General features: G+C 40.0%; 1 protein-coding gene across 1 annotated transcript in view; it reads left to right on the top strand.

Moving 5' to 3' along the window:
* GABRA5 (gamma-aminobutyric acid type A receptor subunit alpha5) overlaps window positions 1-24,859 on the top strand; it is an 85,187-nt gene that overhangs the window by 46,765 nt on the left and 13,563 nt on the right. Inside the window, exon 5 of the mRNA XM_026510295.3 lies at window positions 342-424. Coding sequence (XP_026366080.1) covers window positions 342-424 — 83 coding nt within the window. The remainder of the gene's footprint in view (window positions 1-341; window positions 425-24,859) is intronic.

Raw genomic sequence — 24,859 nt, 5'->3', positions numbered from 1 at the left:
ATTTTCAGCCTTGTCAAAGGAAGTTTTTAGATTACTCTGAGTAAGGGATGGGAAACAAAGAATAAATCATTTTTAAAGGCATCTGAAAATTGCTTTACAAGTGGTAATGTATGTACAGACACACACACCAAGCCACAGAACTGAGTAGATGTGACTTAAGCCTTATTTCCAAATCAGTGGAAATCTATATAATTTGGTGAAACAGTTTAGACAATTTCATGAAATATGGTAATTAAAATAATGAGTGAAGTGCTTAACATGGCTTTATGGAACATGGTGGCTGCTGAGTAAATAGCCAGAATTGGAGAGTCATTTAAAGGTCTTCATCTCTTACTTTTCAGCTTGACCATCTCCGCAGAATGCCCAATGCAACTTGAGGATTTCCCGATGGATGCCCATGCTTGCCCTCTGAAATTTGGCAGCTGTAAGTTATTTTCACAAGTAAGAACCATGGATATACTTTCAGAGTTATTTCCACATTCATTCAGAATTTAGGTTCCATATGTGAATAAGCATGATATGGATAGCAGTCTGCTTGTGGAGACTGGAATGCTGTGGATTGCTTATACCTTTGTCCTCACAGACTAGTTTCCTTATCTATGAGAGAATGTGAGTGGAGGCACAAGCCATCTAGAATATGATCCCGGAGAAGTGTTTCCAGACCTTCACCTGGCAGTTCTTTCTTATTTTCACTTCTCAGATTGCAGGTTGCCTCCTCCAAGGGACAAAACTTCAAGACCCACTTTCCAGTACCCAGCTAGTATCTTTTCTGTTGCATTGTAGTCGTTGCTCTCTTAACTCACTTCTAGAGTGTTCATGAGAGCAATGACCTTGTCGTATTCACCCTTACTACTCACCTTGTACACATATTGGGAAACTTGTTGCTTGAACAAATAATTATTCATTAGGTGAATATCTCTCTGAATCTAGTAGAAAGTCTTGAATTCCAGCCATTCCAGACAGTGGAGTGATGATACTGGTCCCGACATATGCCTGCAACCTCATCCTCACTTCTGAGATGCTGGAAGGCAGGGTTAGAACCAAACTATTCCATTCTTTCTTTATGCTATCCATTTGTGCTCATGCTATGTGAAGTTTTCATTTTTAAAAGCAGAAAAATGTGCTCTTTGAGATTGAGCATCAGATTTGTATTAAGGTACTATATTTTTTATAATTGATGAACCAATATTGTTACATTATGTTAGGGTTCACTCTTGTGTTGTATATTCTGTAGGTTTTGATAAGTGTATAATGACATACATACACCATTATATTATCATACAAAGCGGTTTCCTTAGAATCCTTTTACTCCACTGATTCACCCTCCCTTCCCTCAGTCCCTAAAAACTGATCTTTTGACTGTATCCATAGTTGTTCCTTTTCCAGAATGTCATACAGTTGAAATCATATAGTATGCAGCCTTGTCAGATTGCTGCTTTTACTTGGTAATATGTATTTATGGTTTCTCCATGCCTTATTTCCTTTTAGTGCTGAGTAATATTCCATTGTCTGGTTGTACCATAATTTATCCATTCACCTGTTGAATGACAACTTGGTTGCTTCCAAGTGTGGGCAATTATAAAGAAAGCTGCTAAAACCATCTGTGTGTAGGTTTTTGTGTGGACATACATTTTCAACTCCTTTGGTTAAATATCAGGAAGCACCAATGCTGGATCATATAGTGTGAATATGTTTAGCTGTGTAAGAAGTTGACAAATTGTCATTCCCACTAGCAAAGAATAAGAGTTGCTCCACATCTTCACCAGCATTTGGTGTTATCAGTATATGGGATTTTATCTATTCCAATAGGTGTGTAATGGTAACTTATTTTAATTTATAATATCCTTATGACATATGATACTGAATAGCTTTTCATATGTTTATTTGCCATCTGTTTATGGTGTTTTGGTGAGGTGTCTGTTCAGGGCTTTTGCCCATTTTAATCTGGTTGTTCATTTTCTTATTGTTTAGTTTCAAGAGTTCTTGGTATATTTTGTGTATCAGCTCTCTATCAGATATGTGTTCTGCAAATATTTTCTCCAAGTCTCCAGCTTATCATCTCATTTTCTTGACAGTGTCATTCAATAGCAGACATTTATAATTATAATGAAGTCTAGCTTATTAATTCTTTCTTTAATGGATCATGTCTCTGATGTATCTAAAAACTAAGGTTATCTTGATTTCCTTCTGTGTTATCACCTAGGAGCTTTATAGTTTTGCATTTTATGCATAAGTCTGTGATCTATTTTGAGTTAATTTTTGTGACGATCTAAGGTCTATGTCTAGATCCTCTTTTTTTTTAATTTGCATGTGGATGTCTAGTTGTTTCAGCACCATTTGTTGAAAAGACTATCTTTAGTCCATTGTATTGCCTTTGTCAAAGAGCAGTTGACTTGGTTTGTGTGGGTCTATTTTTGATCTTTCTAATCTGTTCCATTGATCTATTTGCCTATTCTTTTTCCAATACTACAATGTCTTGAGTATTATAACTTTATACTAAGTCTTGAAGTTGGGTAGTGTCAGTTCTCTGACTTCGCTCTTCTTCAGTATTGTGCTGACTATTCTTTTGCCCATCCACATAAACTTTAGAGTCAATATGTCAATATCCACAAAATAACTTGCTGGGATTTTAATTGTTACTGCATTGGATCTATAGATCAAGTAGGGAAAAACTGATATCTTGACATAATTTAGGCCTCCTGTTCATGAACGTGAAATAACTCCATTTGTTTAGATCTTCTTTGATTTCTTTCATTAGTATTTTGTACTTTTCTCTATATAAGCCAGATTACCTTGGCACCAAAACTAAAGATATTGCAAAAATGACAAAACTTTGGATCAGCATCCCTCATGTATAGAGACAAAAAAATCCTTGACAAGGTATGAGTACATTGGATTCAACAATAAAATGAATAATACACAATGACCAAGACCAAGCAGTTTATTCCAGAGATGCAAGACTGAGTTATAATCCACTATTTTAACATTCTAAACAAGAAAATTAACATAATAGGGGCACCTCGGTGGCTCAGTCGATTAAGCATCTTACTTTTTGTTTCAGCTCAGGTCATGATCTCAGGGTTGTGAGATTAAGCCTCGTGTCAGGCTCTGACTGGGTGTGGAGCCTGCTTGGGGTTCTCTCTCTCTCCTCTCTCTCTGCCCCTACTGTGCTCACATACACTGTCTCTCTAAAAAAATAAAATATTTTAAAAAAGGAAAAAAAGAAAACTAACGTAGTAATATCAATTGATGCAGGAAAAGCATTCTCAGAAAACTAGTAATAGATGGGAAATTCCCGAATTTGAGAAAGTACTTCTACAAACAACCACAATGAAAAACTATATTAATATTACACTTAATGTAAAAAAAGGACTGAATAGTTTCCTAAGACTGAGAATAAGGAATTGATGTCTGCTTTCACCACTTTTACTCAACATAATGCTGGAAATTCTAACCTGTGCAATAAAACAGGACAAGGAAATAAAAGATACAAAGATTAACAAGAAAAAAAAAACTTTCTTTTTTTTCTGATCTGTACACTTTTATTTCCCTTTCTTGTCTTATTGCATTAGTTAGGACTTCCCACTTCCTGTCTAGTTGTTTCACATCAGTTCTTGAGAAAGAGGTATTGAAATCTCCAAGTATAATTGTGCATTTGTATATTTCCACTTTCAGTTCAATCAGTTTTTGCTTCACATATTTTTCAGCTTTTATTTGGTGAATACACATTTGGGATTGTTAGGTCTTCTTCGTGTATTTGTATAATATCCCTCTCTGTCTGTGGTAATTTTCTTTGTTTTGAAGTCAGCCTGATATCCACATAGCCACTCTTGCTTTTTTTTTGAATAATGTTTGAATGTTACTTATTTTTTTCTTATTTTTCTCTGAACACTTACATGTCATTATGGGAAAATAAGTTTCTTATCGATGGCGTATAGCTAGGTCAGATTTTTTAATTAACTTTGTCAGTCTGTGTCTTTTACTTGGTATATTTTCATCATTTACGTACAATGTATCTATTGATACATTAGTGCTTAAGTCTGCCATTTTGTTTATTTATTTTTAGTTTTGTTCTCTATTTTTCTCATTTCTCTATTCTCTTTTTTCTGCCTCCCTGTTAGCTGGACAATTATTATGATTAATTATTGTATTATTATTAAATTTTTATTTACTTATAGTATTTTTTCTATACAGTTTTTTCTCAACTTATGATGGGATTACATCTTGATAAACTCATTGTAAGTTAAAAATATTGTAATTTGAAAATGCATTTATTATACCTAATCTATAGAACACCATACCTTAATCTAGCTTACCTTAAATGTCCTCAGAACACTTATATTAGCTGACAGTTGGACTAAATCATCTAACACAAAGCCTATTTTATTATAAAATGTTGTATATCTTATGTAATTTATTGAATATAATGCAAAAATGAAAAACAGAATGGTCGCATAGGCACAGAATGGTTATAAATGTGTCAGTTGTTAATCCTTGTGATCATGTGGTTGATTGGGGGTCATGGCTCAGTGCCACAGCCCAGAACCACATATTGCTAGGCTGGGAAAAGATCACAATTCAAAATTTGAAGTGCAGTTGCTACAAAGTGCATATTGTTTTTGTACCACCAGGATGAAAAGTCATAAGTCAAACCATCTTAAGTTGGGAACTGTGTATATTTGTGGATAGTTTTTTTGGTTGTTGCTACCATTGTTTACATACAGTTGACCCTTGAACAGTATCACAGAGGCACCAACTTCCCACACAGTTGAAAATCCATGTATAACTTTTGACTCCCCAAGACTTAATTACTAATAACCTGCTGTTCACTGGAAGCCTTACCAATAACCCAAACAGTCAATTTACACATATTTTGTATGTTAGAGGTATTATATACTGTATTCTTAAAATTAAGTAAGCGGGGGGGGGGGGAATGTTTTATTAAGAAAATCATAAGGAAGAGAAAATACATTTAAGTATTGTACTATACTTATTTAAAAAAATCCATGTATTAGTGGACCTACATGTTCATACCGATGTTGTTTAAGGGTCAACTGTATACATAACTTATCACAGTTTACTGGTGTCTTCATTTTACCAGATCAACTGAAAAATAAAATCCTTACCTCCCTTTATATTTGCTTATTTTCCCATAATTACAATACCGTTGCCTAAAGGTGTTCTTTTTGTACACCTAGAACCATATTAGAAAGTGTTGTAGTTTTTATTTGAACCATCAAACTTAGTTTTAGAAACTCAAGAAGGATATTCTACTATATTTACCTATATTTTTACCTACTGTGTTCTTTTATATTAAGTGTTCCAAGGTTTCTTCTTTAAAACTAAGTTATTTTGGGAGGAGTTAAGATGGCGGAGGAGTAGGGGACCCCTTTTTCAGCCGGTCCCCCGAGATGAGCTGGATAGGTACCAGACCAGCCTGAACAACCACGGAACCAGCCTGAGACGCAGGAAGATGCATCTGGATCTCTACAAATGAACATCTCCAGCGCTGAGTATTGAGGTACGAAGCAGGGAGCCATGAAACCGCGCACAGATATCGGAAGATAAACGGAAGGGGAGGGAGCCACCGCATTCAGGCGCCGGGAAGCGGTAGCCACCTGCACGGGGGAGTGGGCTGACTCACGGACGGCACCCGCGAGTGAACAGACTGAGACCGTGAGCTGGGGAAGACGCACCACCAGACTGAAACGGAGCTCCCGTACACTCACTGGATCCAGACTGAGACCGGGAGCTCTGGGAGCGCGTGGGGGCGGCTGGCGGCTGGCGGCGTTAGAAACACAAAGGACAGAGACGCGCCGGCCCCGGAAGTGAGGGCTGGGACGCCGGGTGTGGGGCGCACATCCCGGGACGCTGCAGGGTTGAGCAGCACCAACAGTAACAGAGTTAAAGTGGCCAGAATATCAGTGGAGAACGGGCCGCAATCCCTCTGTTCTGAGAAAGAGGCTGAGATTCGGCCACTGCTGCTCTGACTCTCAGAAGAGGCACAGCAGACCGCCAGGGAAAGCCACCAGAGAACAAAAGCCTGGAAATACCAGCTCACAGTGTGCCTATCCCCATCCCCCCTCGCAGGGGACATGGAGACTCTACCCAAACAGGGTTCCCTGAGTATCGTCGTGGCAGGTCCCTCCCCCAGAAGGCAGGCTGAAAAATCAAGCAGCCCACATCCTGGGGCACCTGGGTGGCGCAGTCCTTAAGCATCTGCCTTGGGCTCAGGGCGTGATCCCGGCATTCCAGAATCAAGTGCCGCATCGGGCTCCTCCACTGGGAGCCTGGTTCTTCCTCTCCCACTCCCCCGCTTGTGTTCCCTTTCTCGCTGGCTGTCTTTCTGTCACATAAATAAATAAAATCTTTAAAAAAAAAAAAAAGTAGCCCACATCCCTAAGATCCCTATAAAACAAGGGTGCACGGCCTGGGTCCCGGTCAATAATTCGGGCTCTGGACAACCCCACAACCTCTCCTGATCAGAATGATGGGAAAGAGAAACCCCCCCAACAAAAAAAAGACAATGAGTCTGTTGCCTCTGCCACAGAACTAATGGATATGTATATAACCAAATTATCAGAAATGGAATTCAGAGTAACAACGGTAAAGATGACGTGTAGACTTGAAAAAAGTATTAACAAAAATATTGAGAATATAGAATCTCTAAGAGCGGAAATGAGAGCGAATCTGGCAGAAATTAAAAATTCTATGAGCCAAATGCAGTCAAAAGGAGAGGCTCTGACGGCCAGGGTGAATGAGGCAGAAGAACGTATCAGCAAATTGGAGGATGGGTTAGTAGAAGAAAAAGCTAAAATAGAATCTGGACTCAAAAAAATCCACACTCAGGAATGTAGGTTACGGGAGATTACTGACTCAATGAAACGTTCCAATGTCAGAATCATCGGCATCCCCGAGGGGGTGGAGAAAAACAGAGGTCTAGAAGAGATATTTGAACAAATTGTAGATGAAAACTTCCCTAATCTAGCAAAGGAAACAAGCATTCATGTCCAAGAGGCAGAGAGGACCCCTCCCAAGCTCAACCACGACGAACCTACGCCACGTCATGTCATAGTGTAATTCACAAAATTAGATCCAAGGATACAGTATTGAAAGCGGCCAGGGCAAAGAAATTTCTCATGTACCAAGGCAAAGGTATCAGAATTATGTCAGACCTGTCTACACAGACCTGGAATGAGAGAAAGGGCTGGTGGGGGGGGGGACGGCATTTTTAAAGCTCTTTAGGAGAAAAACATGCAGCCAAGAATCCTTTATCCAGCAAGGCTGTCATTCAGAATTGATGGAGAAATAAAGACCTTCCAGAATCACCAATCATTGACCAATTTCATAACCACGAAACCAGCCCTACAGGAGATATTAAGGGGGGGGGGGTTCTATAAAAGTAAAAAGGCCCCAAGAGTGATACAGAACAGAAAGTCACAATCTATAGAAACAAAGACTTTACAGGCAACATGGCATCATTAAAATCATATCTCTCAATATTCAGTCTCAATGTAAATGGCCTAAATGCTCCCATAAAGCGCCACAGGGTTGCAGATTGGATAAAAAGACATGACCCATCTATTTGCTGTGTACAAGAGACTCATTTTGAACCTAGAGATACATTCAGACTGAAAGTAAAGGGATGGAATACCATCTTTCACACCAATGGACCTCAAAAGAAAGCTGGGGTAGCAATTCTCATATCAGACAGATTGGATTTTAACCTAAAGACTATACTTAGTGACACAGAAGGGCACTACATTATTCTTAAAGGATGTATCCAACAAGTGGATATGACAATTATAAATATCTATGCCCCCAACAGGGGAGCAGCAACATACACAAGCCAACTCTTAACCACAATAAAGAGACATATAGATAAAAATACACTAATAGTAGGAGACCTCAACACTCCACTATCAGCAATAGACAGATCACCTAAGCAAGAAATCAGCAAAGAAAAAGAGCTTTGAATGCCATACTCGATGAGTTGGACCTCATAGATATATATAGAACACTACACCCCAGAACCAAAGAATACTCATTCTATTCTAATGCCCATGGAACATTCTCAAGAATAGACCATGTTCTGGGACACAAAACAGGTCTCAACCGATACCAAAAGACTGAAATTATTCCCTGCATATTCTCAAACCACAACACTTTGAAATTGGAATTCAACCACAAGGAAAAATTTGGAAGAAACTCAAACACTTGGAGACTAAGAACCATCCTGCTCAGGAATGACTCAGTAAACCAGGAAATCAAGAATCAATTTAAACAATTTATGGAGACCAACGAGAATGAAAACACAATGGTCCAAAACCTATGGGATACTGCAAAGGCAGTCCTAAGGGGGAAATACATAGCCATCCAAGACTCACTCAAAAGAATAGAAAAATCTAAAATGCAGTTTTTATATTCTCACCTCAAGAAGCTGGAGCAGCAACAGAGGGACAGGCTTAATCCACGCATGAGGATGCAGCTGACCAAGATTAGAGCAGAAATCAATGAATTAGAAACCAGGAGTACAGTAGAGCAGATCAACAGAACTAGAAGCTGGTTCTTTGACAGAAGCAATAAAATTGACAGACCACTGGCGAGACTTATCCAAAAGAATAGAGAAAGGACCCAAATTAATAAAATTATGAATGAAAAGGGAGAGGTCACAACCAACACCAATGAAATTGGAAGGATTATTAGAAACATTTATCAACAGCTATATGCCAATAAATTAAGCAATCTGGAAGAGATGGAGGCCTTCCTGGAAACCTATAAACTACCAAGACTGAAACAGGAAGAAATTGATTTCTTAAACAGGCCAATTAATTATGAAGAGATTGAGTCAGTGATAACCTTCCAAAAAGCAAAACTCCAGGCCCGGATGGTTTTCCTGGGAAATTCTACCAAACATTCAAAGAAGAAATAATACCAATTCTCCTAAAGCTATTTCAAAAAATAGAAACATAAGGAAAGCTACGAAACTCATTCTGTGAGGCCAATATTACCTTGATCCCCAAACCAGGCAAAGACCCCATCAAAAAGGAGAATTACAGACCGATTTCCCTAATGAATATGAACGCCAAAATCCTCAGCAAGATCCTGGCTAATAGAATCCAACAGTACATTAAAAGGATTATCCATCATGACAAAGTGGGAGTCATCCCTGGGATGCAAGCGTGGTTCAACATTCGCAAATCGATCAGCATGATATATCATATCAACAAGAAAAGCCTCAGGAACCATATGATCCTCTCAATTGATGCAGAAAAAGCATTTGACAAAATACAGCATCCTTTCCTGATTAAAACCCTTCAGAGTGTAGGGATAGAGGGTACATTCCTCAATCTCATAAAAACCATCTATGAAAAGCTTACAGCAAATATTCTCAATGGGGAAAAGCTGGAAGCCTTTCTCTTAAGATCAGGAACACGACAAGGATGCCCACTCTCACCACTATTATTCATTATAGTACTAGAAGTCCTTGCAACAGCAATCAGACAACAAAAAGGGATAAAAGGTATCCAGATCAGCAAAGAAGAAGTCAAACTGTCTCTCTTCGCAGATGACATGATACTCTATATGGAAAACCCAGAAGAATCCACTCCCAAACTACTAGAAGTTATAGAGCAATTCAGTAATGTGGCGGGATACAAAATCAATGCTCAGAAATCAGTTGCACTTCTATACACGAATAATGAGACCAAGGAAAGAGAAATTAGGGAATCCATCCCATTTACAATAGCACCAAAAACCATACGTTACTTGGAGGTAACTTAACCAGAGACGTAAAGGACCTATATTCTAGAAACTATAAATCACTCTTGAAAGACACGGAAGAAGACACAAAAAGATGGAAAAATATTCCATGCTCATGGATCAGAAAATTAACATAGTTAAAATGTCCATGCTACCCAGAGCAATCTACACTTTCAATGCTATCCCGTTCAAAATAACAATGACATTTTTCAAAGAACTGGAACAAATAGTCTTTAAATTTGTATGGAACTGGAAAAGGCCCCAAATCGCCAAGGAACTGTTGAAAAGGAAAAACAATGCTGGGGGCATCACAATGCCGGATTTCAAGTTGTACTTACTACAAAGCTGTGATCACAAAGACAGCATGGTACTGGCACAAAAACAGACACATAGACCAATGGAACAGAAGAGAGAACCCAGAAATGGACCCTAGGCTCTTCGGGCAACTAATCTTTGATAAAGCAGGAAAAAACATCCAGTGGAAAAAAGACAGTCTCTTCAATAAATGGTGCTGGGGAAATTGGACAGCTACATGCAAAAGAATGAAACTTGACCCCTCTCTCACACCATACACAAAGGTAAACTCCAAATGGATGAAAGACCTCAATGTGAGACAGGAATCCATAAGAATCCTAGAGGAGAACATAGGCAGTGACCTCTACGACATTGGCCATGGCAACCTTTTTCATGACACATCCCCAAAGGCATGAGAAACAAAAGAATAAATGAACTTGTGGGCCTTCATCAAGATAAAAAGCTTCTGCACAGCCAAGGAAACAGTCAAAAAAACTAAGAGGCAGCCCACGGAATGGGAGAATATATTTGCAAATGTTGCTACATATAAAAGACTGGTATCCAAGATCTACAAAGAACTTCTCAAACTCAATACGTGAGAAACAAATAAACAAATCATAAAATGGGCAGAAGATATGAACAGACACTTTTCCAATGAAGATATACAAATGGCTGACAGACACATGAAATAATGTTCAAAATCATTAGCCATTAGGGAATTTCAAATCAAAACCACACTAAGATACCACGTTACGCCAGTTAGAATGCAAAAATTGACAAGGCAAGAAACAACAATTGTTGGAGAGGATGTGGAGAAAGGGGATCCCTCCTACATTGTTGGTGGGAATGCTAGTTGGTACAGCCACTCTGGAAAACAGTGTGGAGCTCCCTTAAAAAGTTAAAAATTGAGCTACCCTATGACCCAGCCATTGCACTACTGGGTATTTACCCCAAAGATACAGACGTAGTGAAGAGAAGGGCCATATGCATCCCAATGTTCATAGCAGCATTGTCCACAATAGCCAAATCGTGGAAAGAACCGAGATGCCCTTCAACAGATGAATGGATTAAGAAGTTGTGGTCCATATACACAATGGAATATTACTCAGCTATCAGAAAGAACGAGTTCTCAACATTTGCTGCAACATGGACGGCACTGGAGGAGATAATGCTAAGTGAAATAAGTCAAGCAGAGAAAGACAATTATATGATATCTCTCACCTATGAAACATAAGAACTAGGAAGATTGGTAGGGGAAGAAAGGAATAAAGAAAGGGGGGTAATCGGAAGGGGGAATGAAGCATGAGAGACTATGGACTCTGAGAAACAAACTGAAGGCTTCAGATGGGAGGGGGGTGGGGGAATGGGATGGACTGGTGATGGGTAGTGAGGAGGGTACGTGTTGCATGGTGCACTGGGTATTATACACAACTAATGAAGCATCGAGCTTTACATCGGAAACCAGGAATGTACTGTATGGTGACTAACATAATATAATAAAAAAACATTAAAAAAATAAAACTAAGTTATTTTATAATAAAATAATAATAACATAATAAAATATTTTATAATAAAACTTATTTTATAACTGCTTAGCAAGCTCCCTTTAGCCATTTCTTTAGGATAGACTACTGGCAATAAATCTCTTTGTTTTTCTTCATCTGAAAATGTTCTGATTTTTCCCTTCATACCTGATGGATATTTTCACCAGATAGATATATTCTGTTCTGTTAGTTCTTTGACACTTGAAAAATGTGTTATTTTATTCTTGCTTCCTTGCTTATTGATGGGAAATCTGATGCCATTCAAATCGGTTTTCCCTTATAGGTAAGATGTCATTTTTCTCTGGTTGCTTTCAAAATTTTTTTCTTTGTCTTTAGTTTTCAGAAGTTTAACTATGATGTGTATTGGTGTAGATTTCTTTGCGTTTATCCTGCTTGGGCCTTGCTAAGAGTCTTGCTACATAAGACTTGCTAAGTATAGATTTTTGCCAAATTTAGAGGTTTGAGCAATTATTTCTTTGAATACTTTTTCTGCCCCATCCTCTTTCTCTTTTCCTGAATCCAATGTCATGAATATTAGATCTTTTTTTTTATAACCCCATAAGTTCTGAAGCTCTTTACATTTTCTCCTGTTTTTTCCATTTTTCATATTATTTAATTTCTGTTGTTTTATCTTTGAGTTTACTAATTCTTTCCTTTTTTCCTCCATCCTGCTTATGAATTCATGTATTGAGCTTTGTATTATGGCTATTATATTTTTCAGTTCTGTGAAGTTTAATTTGTCTGTCAACTTGACTGGGTCATGAAATGCCCAGATATTTGGTCAAACATTATTCTGGGTGATGTCTGTTAGGATGCTTTTGGATAAGGTTAACATTTAAATTAATATACTGTGTGAAGCAGATTGCCTTTCCTAATGTGGGTGGGTCTCATTCAATTAGTTGAAGTCCTGAACAGAACAAAAACATTGACCTTCCTATGATAAGGGGAAAATCCTCCTGCCTGACTGCCTTGATCAGGACCATTGGTCTTTTCCTGCCTTTGGATTCAAAGTAAAACAGCTCTTGGGTCTCTGGCCATCCAGTTCTCAGACTGGAACTTCACCATCAGCTTTCCTGGGTTTCTGGCTTGCTGACTGCGGGACTTCTCAGCATCCATTTTCACATGAGCCAATTCCTCTTAATAAATTTTTTAAAAAGGAATATCTAGCTATGTCCTATTGGTTCTCTGGAGAGAGATTTTCTCTGGAGACTAATACATATATTGGTTCTGAGAAGTGGGTGCTGCTGTAACAAACACTTAAAAATGTGGATGTCCCGCCCAAAAAGATAAAAGAAAATGTGTAAGGGTCATTAGAACTGGATAATGGGTAGAGAGGCTGGACAGTACTGTGGTGCATGATAGAAAAAGCCAACACTGCTTGAAGGGACTTGGGATTCTGGTGAGAGCTCAGAAGGAATAAAGGAGAACTGGAGAGAAAGCCTTCGTCTTCTTAGAGAATCCACAAATAATCATGAACAGCATGCTGATAGACGTATGGTATGAAAGGTCTTCTGATGAGGTCTCAGGCAGAAACGAGGGACAGGTTATAGGAAACTGGAGAAAAGGCAATCCTTGCTACAAATTGACTAAATTGTGTTCAAAGAAGTTGGCTGAATTGTGTTCGGGTGTTTCCTGAAAGGTAGAACTTGTGAACAATGAAATTGGATATTTAGTTGAGATTTCTAAGCAAAGTGTTGAGTTCCTCATCACTGCTCACAGCAAGTGATGAATTTGAGAAGGAATTATTAAGCAAAAAGGAACTAGAACTTAAAGATTCAGAAAATCTTTAGCCTGCCCATATCGTGAAAAATGAGGAAGCTTGTTACAGAGAGAACACCAAGGGTGTGGCTGGACAATTGCTTCATAAAATTGACACCCTTGACGTTGATCCGCCCTCTCAACAGAAACCAGGAAAAATGACTCCAAAGGCAATTCAGAGATCCTAGGTGCTGCCAGTACCATCACAGGCCTCAGTTTCAAAGGGCAGAGTCCTTGCAGAGAGCCTCGACAGCAGCACCCCACAGAGTAACTGGGGTGATGCTGCCACTCCACCGGGCCTGGAGAGCCGAGCATTGAAGCAAAGAGGAAGATTCCCAGGCTTTAAGAATGTGCCTTGCTAGATTTGGGACTTGCTTGGGACTCCATCACCCCTTTCCTTTTGATTTCTTTTTTGGAATGGAAATATCTATCCTCTGCCTGTCCCACCATTGTATTTTGGAAGCACATAATTTGTTTGGGTTCACAAACTTACAGCTGAGGAATTTTACCTCAGGGTGAATTGAGTCCCACCCATATCTGATTTAGATGATATCTAATGAGACTTTGGACTTTAGAAGTTGGAGTTGATGCTGGAATTAGTTAAAATTTTGATGCTCTTGAAGTGGAATGGAAGTATTTTGCATGCAGGAAGGACATGAATTTGGCAGGGGCAGTGGCAGAATGCTATGTTCTGAATTGTGTCCCCCCCCCCCCCATTCCTGTGTTGAAACCCTAATTCCTGACGTTTCTGGGTTTGGAGACAGAGCACAATTAAGTGACAAACACTTAACACAGACAGAGATTAAGTTTAAGTGAAATCATAATTCGATAGGATTGGTGCCCTTAGAAGAAGAGGAAGAGGGAGAAATCTCTCTTTTTCTGCAAACACATGCAATGAGGAAAAGCCATGTGAACACACAGCAGTAAAGCAGCCATTTGCAAGCTAGGGAGAGAGCTCTCACCAGAAACAAATTTGCTGGCACCTTGGTCCTGGACTTCCCAGCCTCTAGATCTGTGAGAAAATAAATCTTGGTAATTTAACCACCCAAACTATGGTGTTTTGTCACGGTAGCCCAAGCAGACCAACACAACCGTAAAACTGCTTGGTCTTTCCTTATCTCTATTTCTTTGCAGAGACCTTATAATTTCTCGTTTGTTTCAAGTATATTTGTAATTGGTCATTGCAGCATTTTATGATGGCTGCTTCAGAAATGCTTTGTCAGTAATCCTAATACCTCGGTCATATTTGTCTTGGTATGTATTGATTTTTTTTATTCAGTTTGATCTTCCTAGTTGTTGGTATGATAAATAATTTTCTGTTGGAACCTGGACATTTTGTGTATTGTGTTATGAGACTCTTATTCAAGTCTTCTGTTTTAGTTGGCTTTTTTTTTTTTTTTTTTTTAACACTGATCTGGCAGGGAAAAGTACAGCATAGCCTCATTAGTGCCAGGAGGGGGTAGAAGTTCAGGCTCCCCACTCAACACCCATGGCAAAGGGTGCGTGGGGCTCTTTGTTCCTGCTGGGTGGTGCAGATTTCCAGCTGCATACTGGGCCTCCACTGACACCAAATGGGGTAGGGTGACCTCACAAGCACTGAGCAGTGGCGGAAGTCTCAGTTTTTACTAATTCTCTGCTGACACAGTTCCAGCAAGGAGCAGGAAGGATCTGCTACAGCTGGATTAATGTGGACCTCCAGGCTCCTCACATGGCTGCCAGCACAATAAGGAATGGGTGTCATTCCTGCCTAGCAGGAATGAAGGTGCTGGTTTTCTCTTATGCCACTTCATTGGTGGGTTGGGCATCTGGTGAGAGTGGAAGTCTGGGCTCTCCACTTTCTTTTTGGTCTGTGGTCCGGCAGGACTGCAGTTTTTCTGTGGTCTGTTTGACTGGACTTCTCCAGTTATTGTCTAAAAGTTTTCTGTCTTGATAGGCTGACCCTTTCCTGTCCTAGGGCTAGAGAGAGCACAGGCTTCTGGTGATGGCGTTACTTTGTTTTGTCTATGCTCATTGTGCTTCTGGGTGCTAAACTTCTTGGGCTCCCAGTCTGGGATGTATATGGCAAGAATAAAACCACAGAACTCACTACTGGGTCATCTCCTGGGTCCCAAGACCCCAAGATCTGTCTGCCTTATTCTTTCTAGCTTTCAGATTCTTCATATATTTTATATCATGTCCAGGTTTTCTATTTATATTTAGTGGGGGGAATAGGGGAAAACACATCTCCATTTTCCTGGAAGCAGAAGTCCCCTTATAGGTGTTTTTATTTTTATTGGTACTTCCTAGGGTTTGCTGAACCTCTTGAATTTCTAAATTTGTCCTTCATCAAATTTGAGGAATACTGGCCATTGTTTCTTCTAATGTTTTTCTGTTCCATCCTCCTTTTTCCATCTGGATTTCTAATTATATTCATTTTTTAAAGAATTGTTTTCTTTATTCTTTATATTGGATAATTTCTATCACTCTATCTTCAAGTTCACTGACTTTTTTTAAAAGATTTTTTATTTGTTTATGAAAGGGAGAGAGGACACGAGAGAGCAAGAGAGAGAACGAGGGGGGAGGGGCAGGCTCAGCAGGAAGCCTGACTCCCAGCTCAATTCCAGGACCCAGAGATCATGACCTGAGCTGAAGGCAGATGTTTAACCGACTGAGCCACCCAGGTGCCCCCAAGTTCACTGACTTTTATGTCATTTTCATTCTGCTGCTAAATTCATACAGTAAATTTTTTATTTAGTATCTTTGTCAATTTTAGAATTTGTATATGGTTCTTTTAAATAGTTTCAATGTCTCTGCTAGACTTACTCTTGGTTTTTCATTACAGAACATTACGTTCTTTCCTTTACACTCAAGCATAACTGTTTAAGCTGCCTTAAAATCCTTGTGTGTTAAATGCAGGATTGGAGTCCTCTTGGGATCATTCCACACTGATCATATTTTCTCTTAAGTATGGGTCATTTTTTCCTGTTTCTTTTACATTTAATATTTTGAATTCTTTACTGGATATTTCAGTGTTATATTGCAGACCGGATTCTGTTCAATTTAGAGTGTCAGGTGTTTTTGTTTGTTTGTTTGTTTTTTGTTTTTAGCTAATTAACTTGACCAAAGGAAATCTCCAAAGTCTGTCTGTCCTGCAGTGGGCAACAGCTGAAATGGTCAGGTGGTCCTCTGCCTTAGATGGCTGGTAGGATTATGCTTTGTGTATGTGTCATTCAGGGGTAGGTATAGAGAGTGTAGAGTTTACATACATCCATTACATCACAGTTGGGGCTTCTCTGTGGCTCTTTCCTTTCTAGGATTTCACACCTCATTTTTCAGATGTGCTATTTTGATAGCTCTAGACTTTTTCTTTTGATTCTTCAAGCCAGTAAGACTAAGGGATGTATCTAAGCTTTAGTCACCTCACAGCTCTGACTCAAAGCTTTTTAAGTAAAACGGCATTCCCTTCTTCCAAGTGGCAACTCCCTCCAGTTTCTTCCTCTGTTCGCTCACTCTCCAGGGCCTTCAGGGAGTTCTCTTTTCTATGGTACCCAGAGTTAATAGGTGTTACCTGATTACAACCACTGGCAGGGAAATTTCGTTTGACTGAGGGGGTTTCCTTTTGTATTACTTCTATCATTTCAGAGAGATTTTTGGGATTAGGAGAGGTGACTGTGTGTGATGAGCCAAAAGTTTAGGTTGGATGGAAATAATATATATATTTTTCAAACTATGAACTTTAAATGCCACGGGAAAATTGAACACATGTTTACTTGGTGGAAGCAGTATAATGGAAGGGGACTTTCACCAGGATTTATTTAAGCCATTTGTTGCCACGGGGTGGCTGTGCACATCAGTACTTGACAAAACCTTCAAAAGATCTCTATGGCATCTTATTTGGGGATCATGTCCCTAAAGGGAAATGAATTGTTCGTGTCCCCAAGAGGAAAATGAGTTGTATGACTTAAAATTATACCCCTCTTTGCATATGAAAATTATGCTCTTGATTTGATCAAAGGCAAAACACTGAAAGTGAAATTGTCATTTTTTTCATCACTAGTTAGATATGTTCAAGTTAATGTGATGTCCAGATATAATGACAATGGTGTGCAGTACAGACAGCACAAAAGCAAGTTTTGGTGAAAGAAAATATGTGACCCTCTAAATCCTTCTTCACTAAATATTCTCATATTCAACAGCCAACCAACTGCAGTTAAGTCATTTATTACATTCAAAGATAAAGTACACACCTGATAGGATCTCATCACTACTGCAATCAGTCACATCAAATGAGATCAATTAGTGCATGTTATATGTGTATGTGTGTGTGTGTGTATACATATATTTGAACTCAGCAGAGAGCCCAAAACCAATATAAACATTTCTTAAACTCAGTAGAGATTTTGAACTCTCATGCTAAATTTCTTTTTTATCTGCCTGATATTTTGAAGATTGGTTTTAGATGTTGATTGTTTCTTTATATCTGCTGCTAACATCATTACTATAATATACAAAGCAATTTGGAGGATTTTCTTTTTTTCTTTTTAAAGATTTTATTTATTTGAGAGAGAGAGTACAAGGTGGGGGTGGGGAGAAGGAGAACAGGATCCCCGCTGAGCAGGGAACACAATGCAGGTCTTGATCCCAGGACCCCAGGACCGTGACCTGAGCCAAAGGCAGACACGTAACTGACTGAGCTACCAAGGCAGCCCTGGAAGGATTTTCTTAATATACCATGTTTATATACAGTTGTCCAAGGGCTAGAAAACTGCAGAAACTTCACCTTCCCTCAGTTTATATGGTCTCAGCACAGGGCGCAATAATTTTAAGAGAAGAAATGTTATTTAATTGTTTTTCTTTTTTTCTTTTTTTTAAAGATTTTATTTATTTGACAGAGAGAGACAGCCAGCAAGAGAGGGAACACAAGCAGGGGGAGTGGGAAGAAGCAGGCTCTTAGCGGAGGAGCCTGATGTGGGGCTCAATCCCAGAATGCTGGGATCACGCCCTGAACCGAAGGCAGACGCTTAAGGACTGTGCCACCCAGGCGCCCCATAATTAAGTGTTTTTCTTACTTGTCTTTCATCTTTTTGATTTACTAAAAATAGCTGCTTGGCCAAGTAGTTCACTTATACCATGGGCATCTAAGCATGGTGCAGAGGCTAAATGTGATAGTGTAATGAGTTTCAAATTACCCAATCCAACAGTTCTCTGCTATTAGGAGACAAAGGAATGCAAATAGGTGTCATTATTCTAATGAGCCACATGCTCTGGCTTCTCTGCAGAACTGAATTAACAGACATTTCTGTTATTGCTATCTCTACTCAAGAATTCAAACAAATGTTGAAATTAGCCGTAGTTTACAGAGGGATGTTACCTCGTCCAAAAGGAAATTCCGAGAAGATAATGGCATGGCTTATATTTGGAAGCAAGTGCTTAAATCAAGACTTTTATAAAAGAAAAAAAAAAAAAACTTAATTTTTTTGTTCATTTTATTTGTGGAATGATGCATTAAATAGTAGATTAAGTCATGAGACAACATCTGGATTCATGAAAATATATGCTAAATCAGATACAGATGCCTGTTTAGTAAACATCTAGTGGAGAGAATTTCACAAAATCAGGGTAAATCTTACCGTAGTGAGCTATTAGTTCATTCAAACATGTGGAATTATGACAGTATTAACTGCATTCATCATGCCCAGCATGCAGGAACTCAGCATGAGTGTGGGTGATTGAGAACACAGATTTCAGAGTATCTCATGTGCTTATGTTAGTCTGCGAGGCCTTAGAAACATATGGAAGTTCTGTCTGTGTTGTGTCTGAGTTTAGATGCACTAGCTCACCTTGGTTACTGTTTAACAGACACACTAGGTGCGTTCTCCTTTCTGCTAGGTGCAGTGAGAATCATAGAAGCATGAGTGGTGCTCTACTCCCAACAAATTGATGGACACGTTACATAATAAGGTTAAATACCATTGTACAGCTGAAAGCCATTTGGAATTCAGACAGGGGAACTCATCATGGGGATGATATTTTAAACTGAACCTGCAGGAAGGATTTGAGTAGAAGGCATAACCGAAATAAGGGCAGAGCACAAAGGACCAGGGCTCAGCTAGTGGAGAGGATGAACACCTCCTTTGGGGAAATGACTGGATGGCATTATGACTCAAATGTGAAAGCGTGAAAGTAGTAGGCAGACTGGGAGATGGTTGTGGAGCAAGGGGAGAATGTGCTGGATTCACTATTAGAGAGGTGACACCAAGAGCTAGGAATTGCCCTGAAGCAGAAATGCTGAGAGTTGGGAGTAGGGTGGTGGCCAGATGTGACAAGTGGATATACAGGATCAAAGGGGGAACTGAAGCAACAATGGCATTATGATTTTAGGACTATGTAACTTAGGAAATCTATTTTCCATGAGGAAATTGAAAGTAATTAGAAGGAACTACTGGTTTCAAGGTTTAAAAAAGCTGATTGGTTTATGAGATGGAGGGAAATTACATGAAGGGATTTTCTCCTAATGTTACCTCTAGCCTTTTGCTCTGCTTCTCACTCCTTTCCACAAGGGGAGGGTCTTTTATGCTGGGTGGGTGATGGTCCTGAGTCCTTCTTTCCTAATCTGTTCCCGTTTAAATCTAGGGACATGGAGAATGCAGTCTTTTTGATTCTCTCTCTGTCAGACCAGTCAGGGCAGTGACTCAGTGTAATTTTACAGACTGGACTGTGGGGTGGTTATGGGCCATTTGACTAGCAAATCTCAACCTTCCACTGTAATTCCTCAACTCCATCGGTAGATAGCTGCCCTTATGTCTCACTTGATTCGAGGCAAAGAAGAAAGCATGGCAAAACCCCTCTGATCTAACTTCTACCTGATGAATTGAAAGCAGGGATATTGGGTATTTGGTAGGCTGTTAGAGATAATGTATCTATATACATTTGTACCTTATGAAGTCTGTAATCTAGATTATGCAATTCATAGGTCAGGGGTTGACTTGGAGTTCAGCTCATAATACTGAGGTTTAGGGAGATTGAGGAGCCTGCAGAAGGTCACACAGGTGATGGGTAGTGAGGTTTTCTGAGGCAGTTATTCTGCTCATCCCCACCTTCCGTTTCAGAGAAGAGAGGAAGGCTGAGGACATGGCTGTCAGAGAACTTGAATTCTGTATGTTTTCAGATTACCGAAATTCTGCTTTTGGGGTACATCCTAATCTGTGTTTCTTCTAACATCATAGGCAATGAATGCACTGAGTAAAACAGATTTCCTACCTGGTTATTGGCAGTTCCTGGGTTCTCAGGTGCCCATGTAGTCTGGCAGATAAGGCTAACCAGTGGTCTTCACACATTGCGTTTGCTTTTGATTGACAGAAAGTGAATTCAGGTAGAAAGATCTTTTCATAGGACTGGATCTGACACACACCAAGAATCCTTCCCACTAAATGGGTACATTCCTAATATTTATTAAGGACCTACTGTGTGTCAGGCATATGCTAAATACTTGACATTGATGAATATACTTTGTCCTCAAGAGTTGGGGGTTATTGCCCCTAATCTACAGATGGGGAAGTAGAGGCTTCAATTGTATATTGGTTGTTGAAGTTCAGAGTTATGTCACCATATTTCTCTCATAATTTGGCAAACAGTCATTGCTTTTGAAGGGCCTTGTACATAAGGATTAATAGTGACATCGCCACGTCCTAATCAGGATTTGCAAAGCTCAACCTCGAAAAACAGAAAGTGTCAACCCAGGAGAAGGAGCCACTCAGAAAACTGTGATGAATTCCCAAGTCAGTTAGGAGTGAAAACATTTCAAACCTTCCTGCCTTGCTCTGCTGATAGATGGTTGACAGGAGGCGAGCATTACGTTTCTGGAGCTCTACATCATGACGAATGATAGCAGAACAAACCCGATTGCCTCATTTACTATTGTGTCTGGCTAAGAAATTGAATGCCACACAGCTGACACAAAGAGAAGAATTTAGTGCTATTAAATACCCAAGATGAAATGCACATGAGTGATCATTTATTGCGCCCTTAATTTGATGAAGAGAGCAGAACTCAGCAATGCTGAACTGACATGCCAGAGACCACACTGCCTCTTATTGTTGTTATTAGTGCAATTAACATTATCAATATCAATAGGCTATTATTTGAAAAGTAAGGTGATATGAATTATTAGTATGCATTGTGACACTCATATATCACTTTGTGACACTCATACATCACTATTATCTGGTTACAATTATTATTGGGTCCTTATTATAGGATGACTGTTATTACACACACACACACACACACACACACACACACCAATGTGTGTGAGGCTTGCATGTCCAGCAAGTCTGCAGAGCCAGCCTTGTCCCCAGCCAGTGATCCCTGCAGCACAGACATGCTTCCCTGGTCAACATGCCATGTAGCCTCAGAGCCCTAGGAGAGCCATCTGTGACTGTGAGCCATCTCCAGTCTCCCCATAGAAAGTGATGTCCAGCACTGCAGTTAGGAGAGCCGATGGGGTGGGGTATGTGCCTTCCATAGGCCTGTCCCAGTCTCCACACCTACCTCAGTGCCTACACCACCCCAGGACTCTCATCTGTTCAGCCTCCCTCCAGGCCACCACAGGGGACACTTGCCCCGCTAGACCTCTACCACTCTCCAGAATGCTCCATGTTTCCTGATGTCCTTTCTCTCCTGATTCTTATATGCTCTTTGCTTTCTTTCCCTTCTTTCTTGAGCAGATCCGGCACCAAGGAGACAGCTCCACGAGGGAAGCATTGTTTCCTGTGTTCTGTACTCTTTGTACACACATCTGTGTTCCTAGTTCTAATTCTCAGAATGGACTCTGGTCACTCTGACCTGTTGCCTTGAGATTTGAGTTCCCTTATGAGCTTCAGCATTCACATTTTCCAACCTAGTCATATTTCTCAAGGGTTGGGTGGGAGGCCCTTCTCTTGACCAGAGTTCAGACTCAAAACTCCCCTGTGGATTGGGAAATGGAATGAGGAGGTATTAATGGGACATCTGCGGCCCTCCTCACTGGAAATGTAGCCATAAGGAGGATGGGGGGACAGCTTCACAGGGCAGCAATTCTCTCCAGTATGAGGCAGGTGAGCTGGGAATAAGATACAGGGCAGGTAACAGAACAATAGAAACGGAAGCTGCCTGAGTCAGTCTGGGGACAGTAAGAAGCCAGGGGATCCTATCTCATCACCATCTACTGTCTGCTCCACACTCACAGCCTTGGCCAGAATCCAGCGGGGTCCTTTGCTCAAGTCCATGTCTGAGTGCCATGGCTCTCTAATATTCAGGGTCCTATAGCATTTACACAGTAGGAAGGAGATAGAAACCTCACTGTTACTTATGTGGAACTCGGGGCCCCTTCAGAGTGTTAGCATATGCCCAGTGGTGCCTATGACCAGACATTTGGAAAGCAGCTTGCCAAGGCAGAGGGCATCATCAGCCCCCATGTATATCCTCAGCACCCAGAGCCACCCATTTTCTCCATCGAGAAGGGAAATTACAACAGAAAGCACTTTTGTCAGGGGAGCTCCAATGCTGCCCATGTGAAAAATACACTTCTATATTACTTAAAACTTGAAAATGGAAGGTCATGTTAATTTAAAAAAAAAAACAAAGCAAGAATACCACTCAATATTACCTGCAATGTGGATTAAGTCTAGCATCCATGATATTTCATCAAGTGCTCTAACAGTCTATTTACTTCCATTTCATATCATTAATATGTAAATCTCAGAATTATATCAGTAATTCTCATGGATCTGACCCCACCCTTGCTTAGCAACTTTCTGATAAGTTGGCCTACCATTTGGCCTTTGCTCAGGGACAGGGTGCACTGGTTATTAGAGAAGAGTATTAAGTATCACACATGTAGCAAAAGATAGAGAATGGTACAACCGTATTGGAAAATATTTCAATATGGAAAACTCTTGGGTGACCTATCAACAGTGACGCTGTCAGCTAGGAATGCCTGGGCACTTGCCTGGCCATATTACTCGTAGTGACATTTCTCTGAGCAGAGGCAGTGCTGGGGTGGGATCAGCCCTGTGGTTCTCATTATGACTGTAAGATGCATCTCAGCAACAACCATCAGGGAACTTTGACAAAACGTGTATTGTTCACAAGCCCCGGAAGGTACACTGCATGGCTGGGGCCACTTGATGAGGTCACAAGTTAGAGAGGGAGAGGGAGAGTGCAGACATAGGGTTCTTCCTTTCTTGGGGTCTAGGTTGGGGTGACTAGGGTTTGGCAGTTTCACTGTTTATTATTGTCAAATTCAAAACATAAGAGCAAGAATTAGGGCACAGGAAGGGAAAAGTGGGTGACTCCAGTGGTCAGCTATCTAGGTCACCCCAGGCTTTCTAAAAGGGGAACCTCGGGGGTGGGGAGGCCTGGCTCTTTATTTAGTTGTGTAGCTGCCAGTGTGATCAAGAGGGATGTCTTTGAAGGGAGTGCCTCCGAAATCAAAAGCTCAGCATCAGGTGCTTATATTCTAATCAAAAAGCTTACTGTCAGGCACTTTCACTACGAAGACCTAAATATGTGGAGAGATACATCATGTTGATGATGAAAAAGATGCGATACCAGAAGATGTCATGTCTTCCTACAGATAATCTATAATATAGAGATCCAGTTCAGTTCCAGTATAAATCTCATCAGAGTATGTTTAAGGAAGCCGATTCCAACATGGATCTGGGTGAACAGAGGACCAAGGAGAAAAGAAGGGGACCTGACCCTTCTAGCTATTGGTGTCTTCTAAACAGGACAGAAAAAGGGAGCACAGCAGAAGATCCAGCAAACAGAAGACCTGTGCATGACGGAAACCTTACTTGGCAGAGCAGACCCTGCAAGTGAGTGGGTGGGAGAGACGGCTTGATGAGGTCGGTGGCAAAACAGAAAACCACATGGAGAAAATGCCATTGATACCTTTTGTTTGGAAAATATAGGTAAATACAATCAACTCCTGGTGATTAAGGCCCTAAGGGTGAAGGACGATGCATTAAAACTTTGATTATGCACGTGTAGTAAAGTGTGACCTCAGAACAGGGAGGGCCTCTGAAATAAGATGCAGAGAGATGAAAAGATGGATACATTTGACTAAAATTAATGTTTATCAAAAAAGAAAAAAAGCCATCAACACAGTGAAATAGCCACAAATTTGAAGAGATGTGTAACACGTAGGACAAAATGTATCAGAATATATAAAGGAAACATGAATCAAATGGGTAAAAACATGAACCAATTTCACAAAGAACATAAGCAAAGCCAAAAAAAAAAAAAAAAAAAAAAAAAAAAGCTTTGTTTAGTGACTTCTGCCCAGAAAGTAAAACTACAAAGCAAACAATGCAGTAGTTATAAAATTCAGAATACCACCTTGTAGGGAGGAGGTGAGCTTTCAGTCATGCACAGTGGGTCTTGAAGCTTCTGCTGTTTTCCTCTGTATTAAGCTCGGTGTTTCGACATACATGCTGATTGCATTATTTTTCAGCTGTTATGGGTACTCTTTTGCTCATAAA

The sequence above is a fragment of the Ursus arctos genome, unplaced genomic scaffold (genome assembly GCF_023065955.2).
Source record: "Ursus arctos isolate Adak ecotype North America unplaced genomic scaffold, UrsArc2.0 scaffold_28, whole genome shotgun sequence".
NCBI lineage: Eukaryota > Metazoa > Chordata > Mammalia > Carnivora > Ursidae > Ursus > Ursus arctos.
This window is presented reverse-complemented; position numbering and strand designations above follow the sequence as displayed.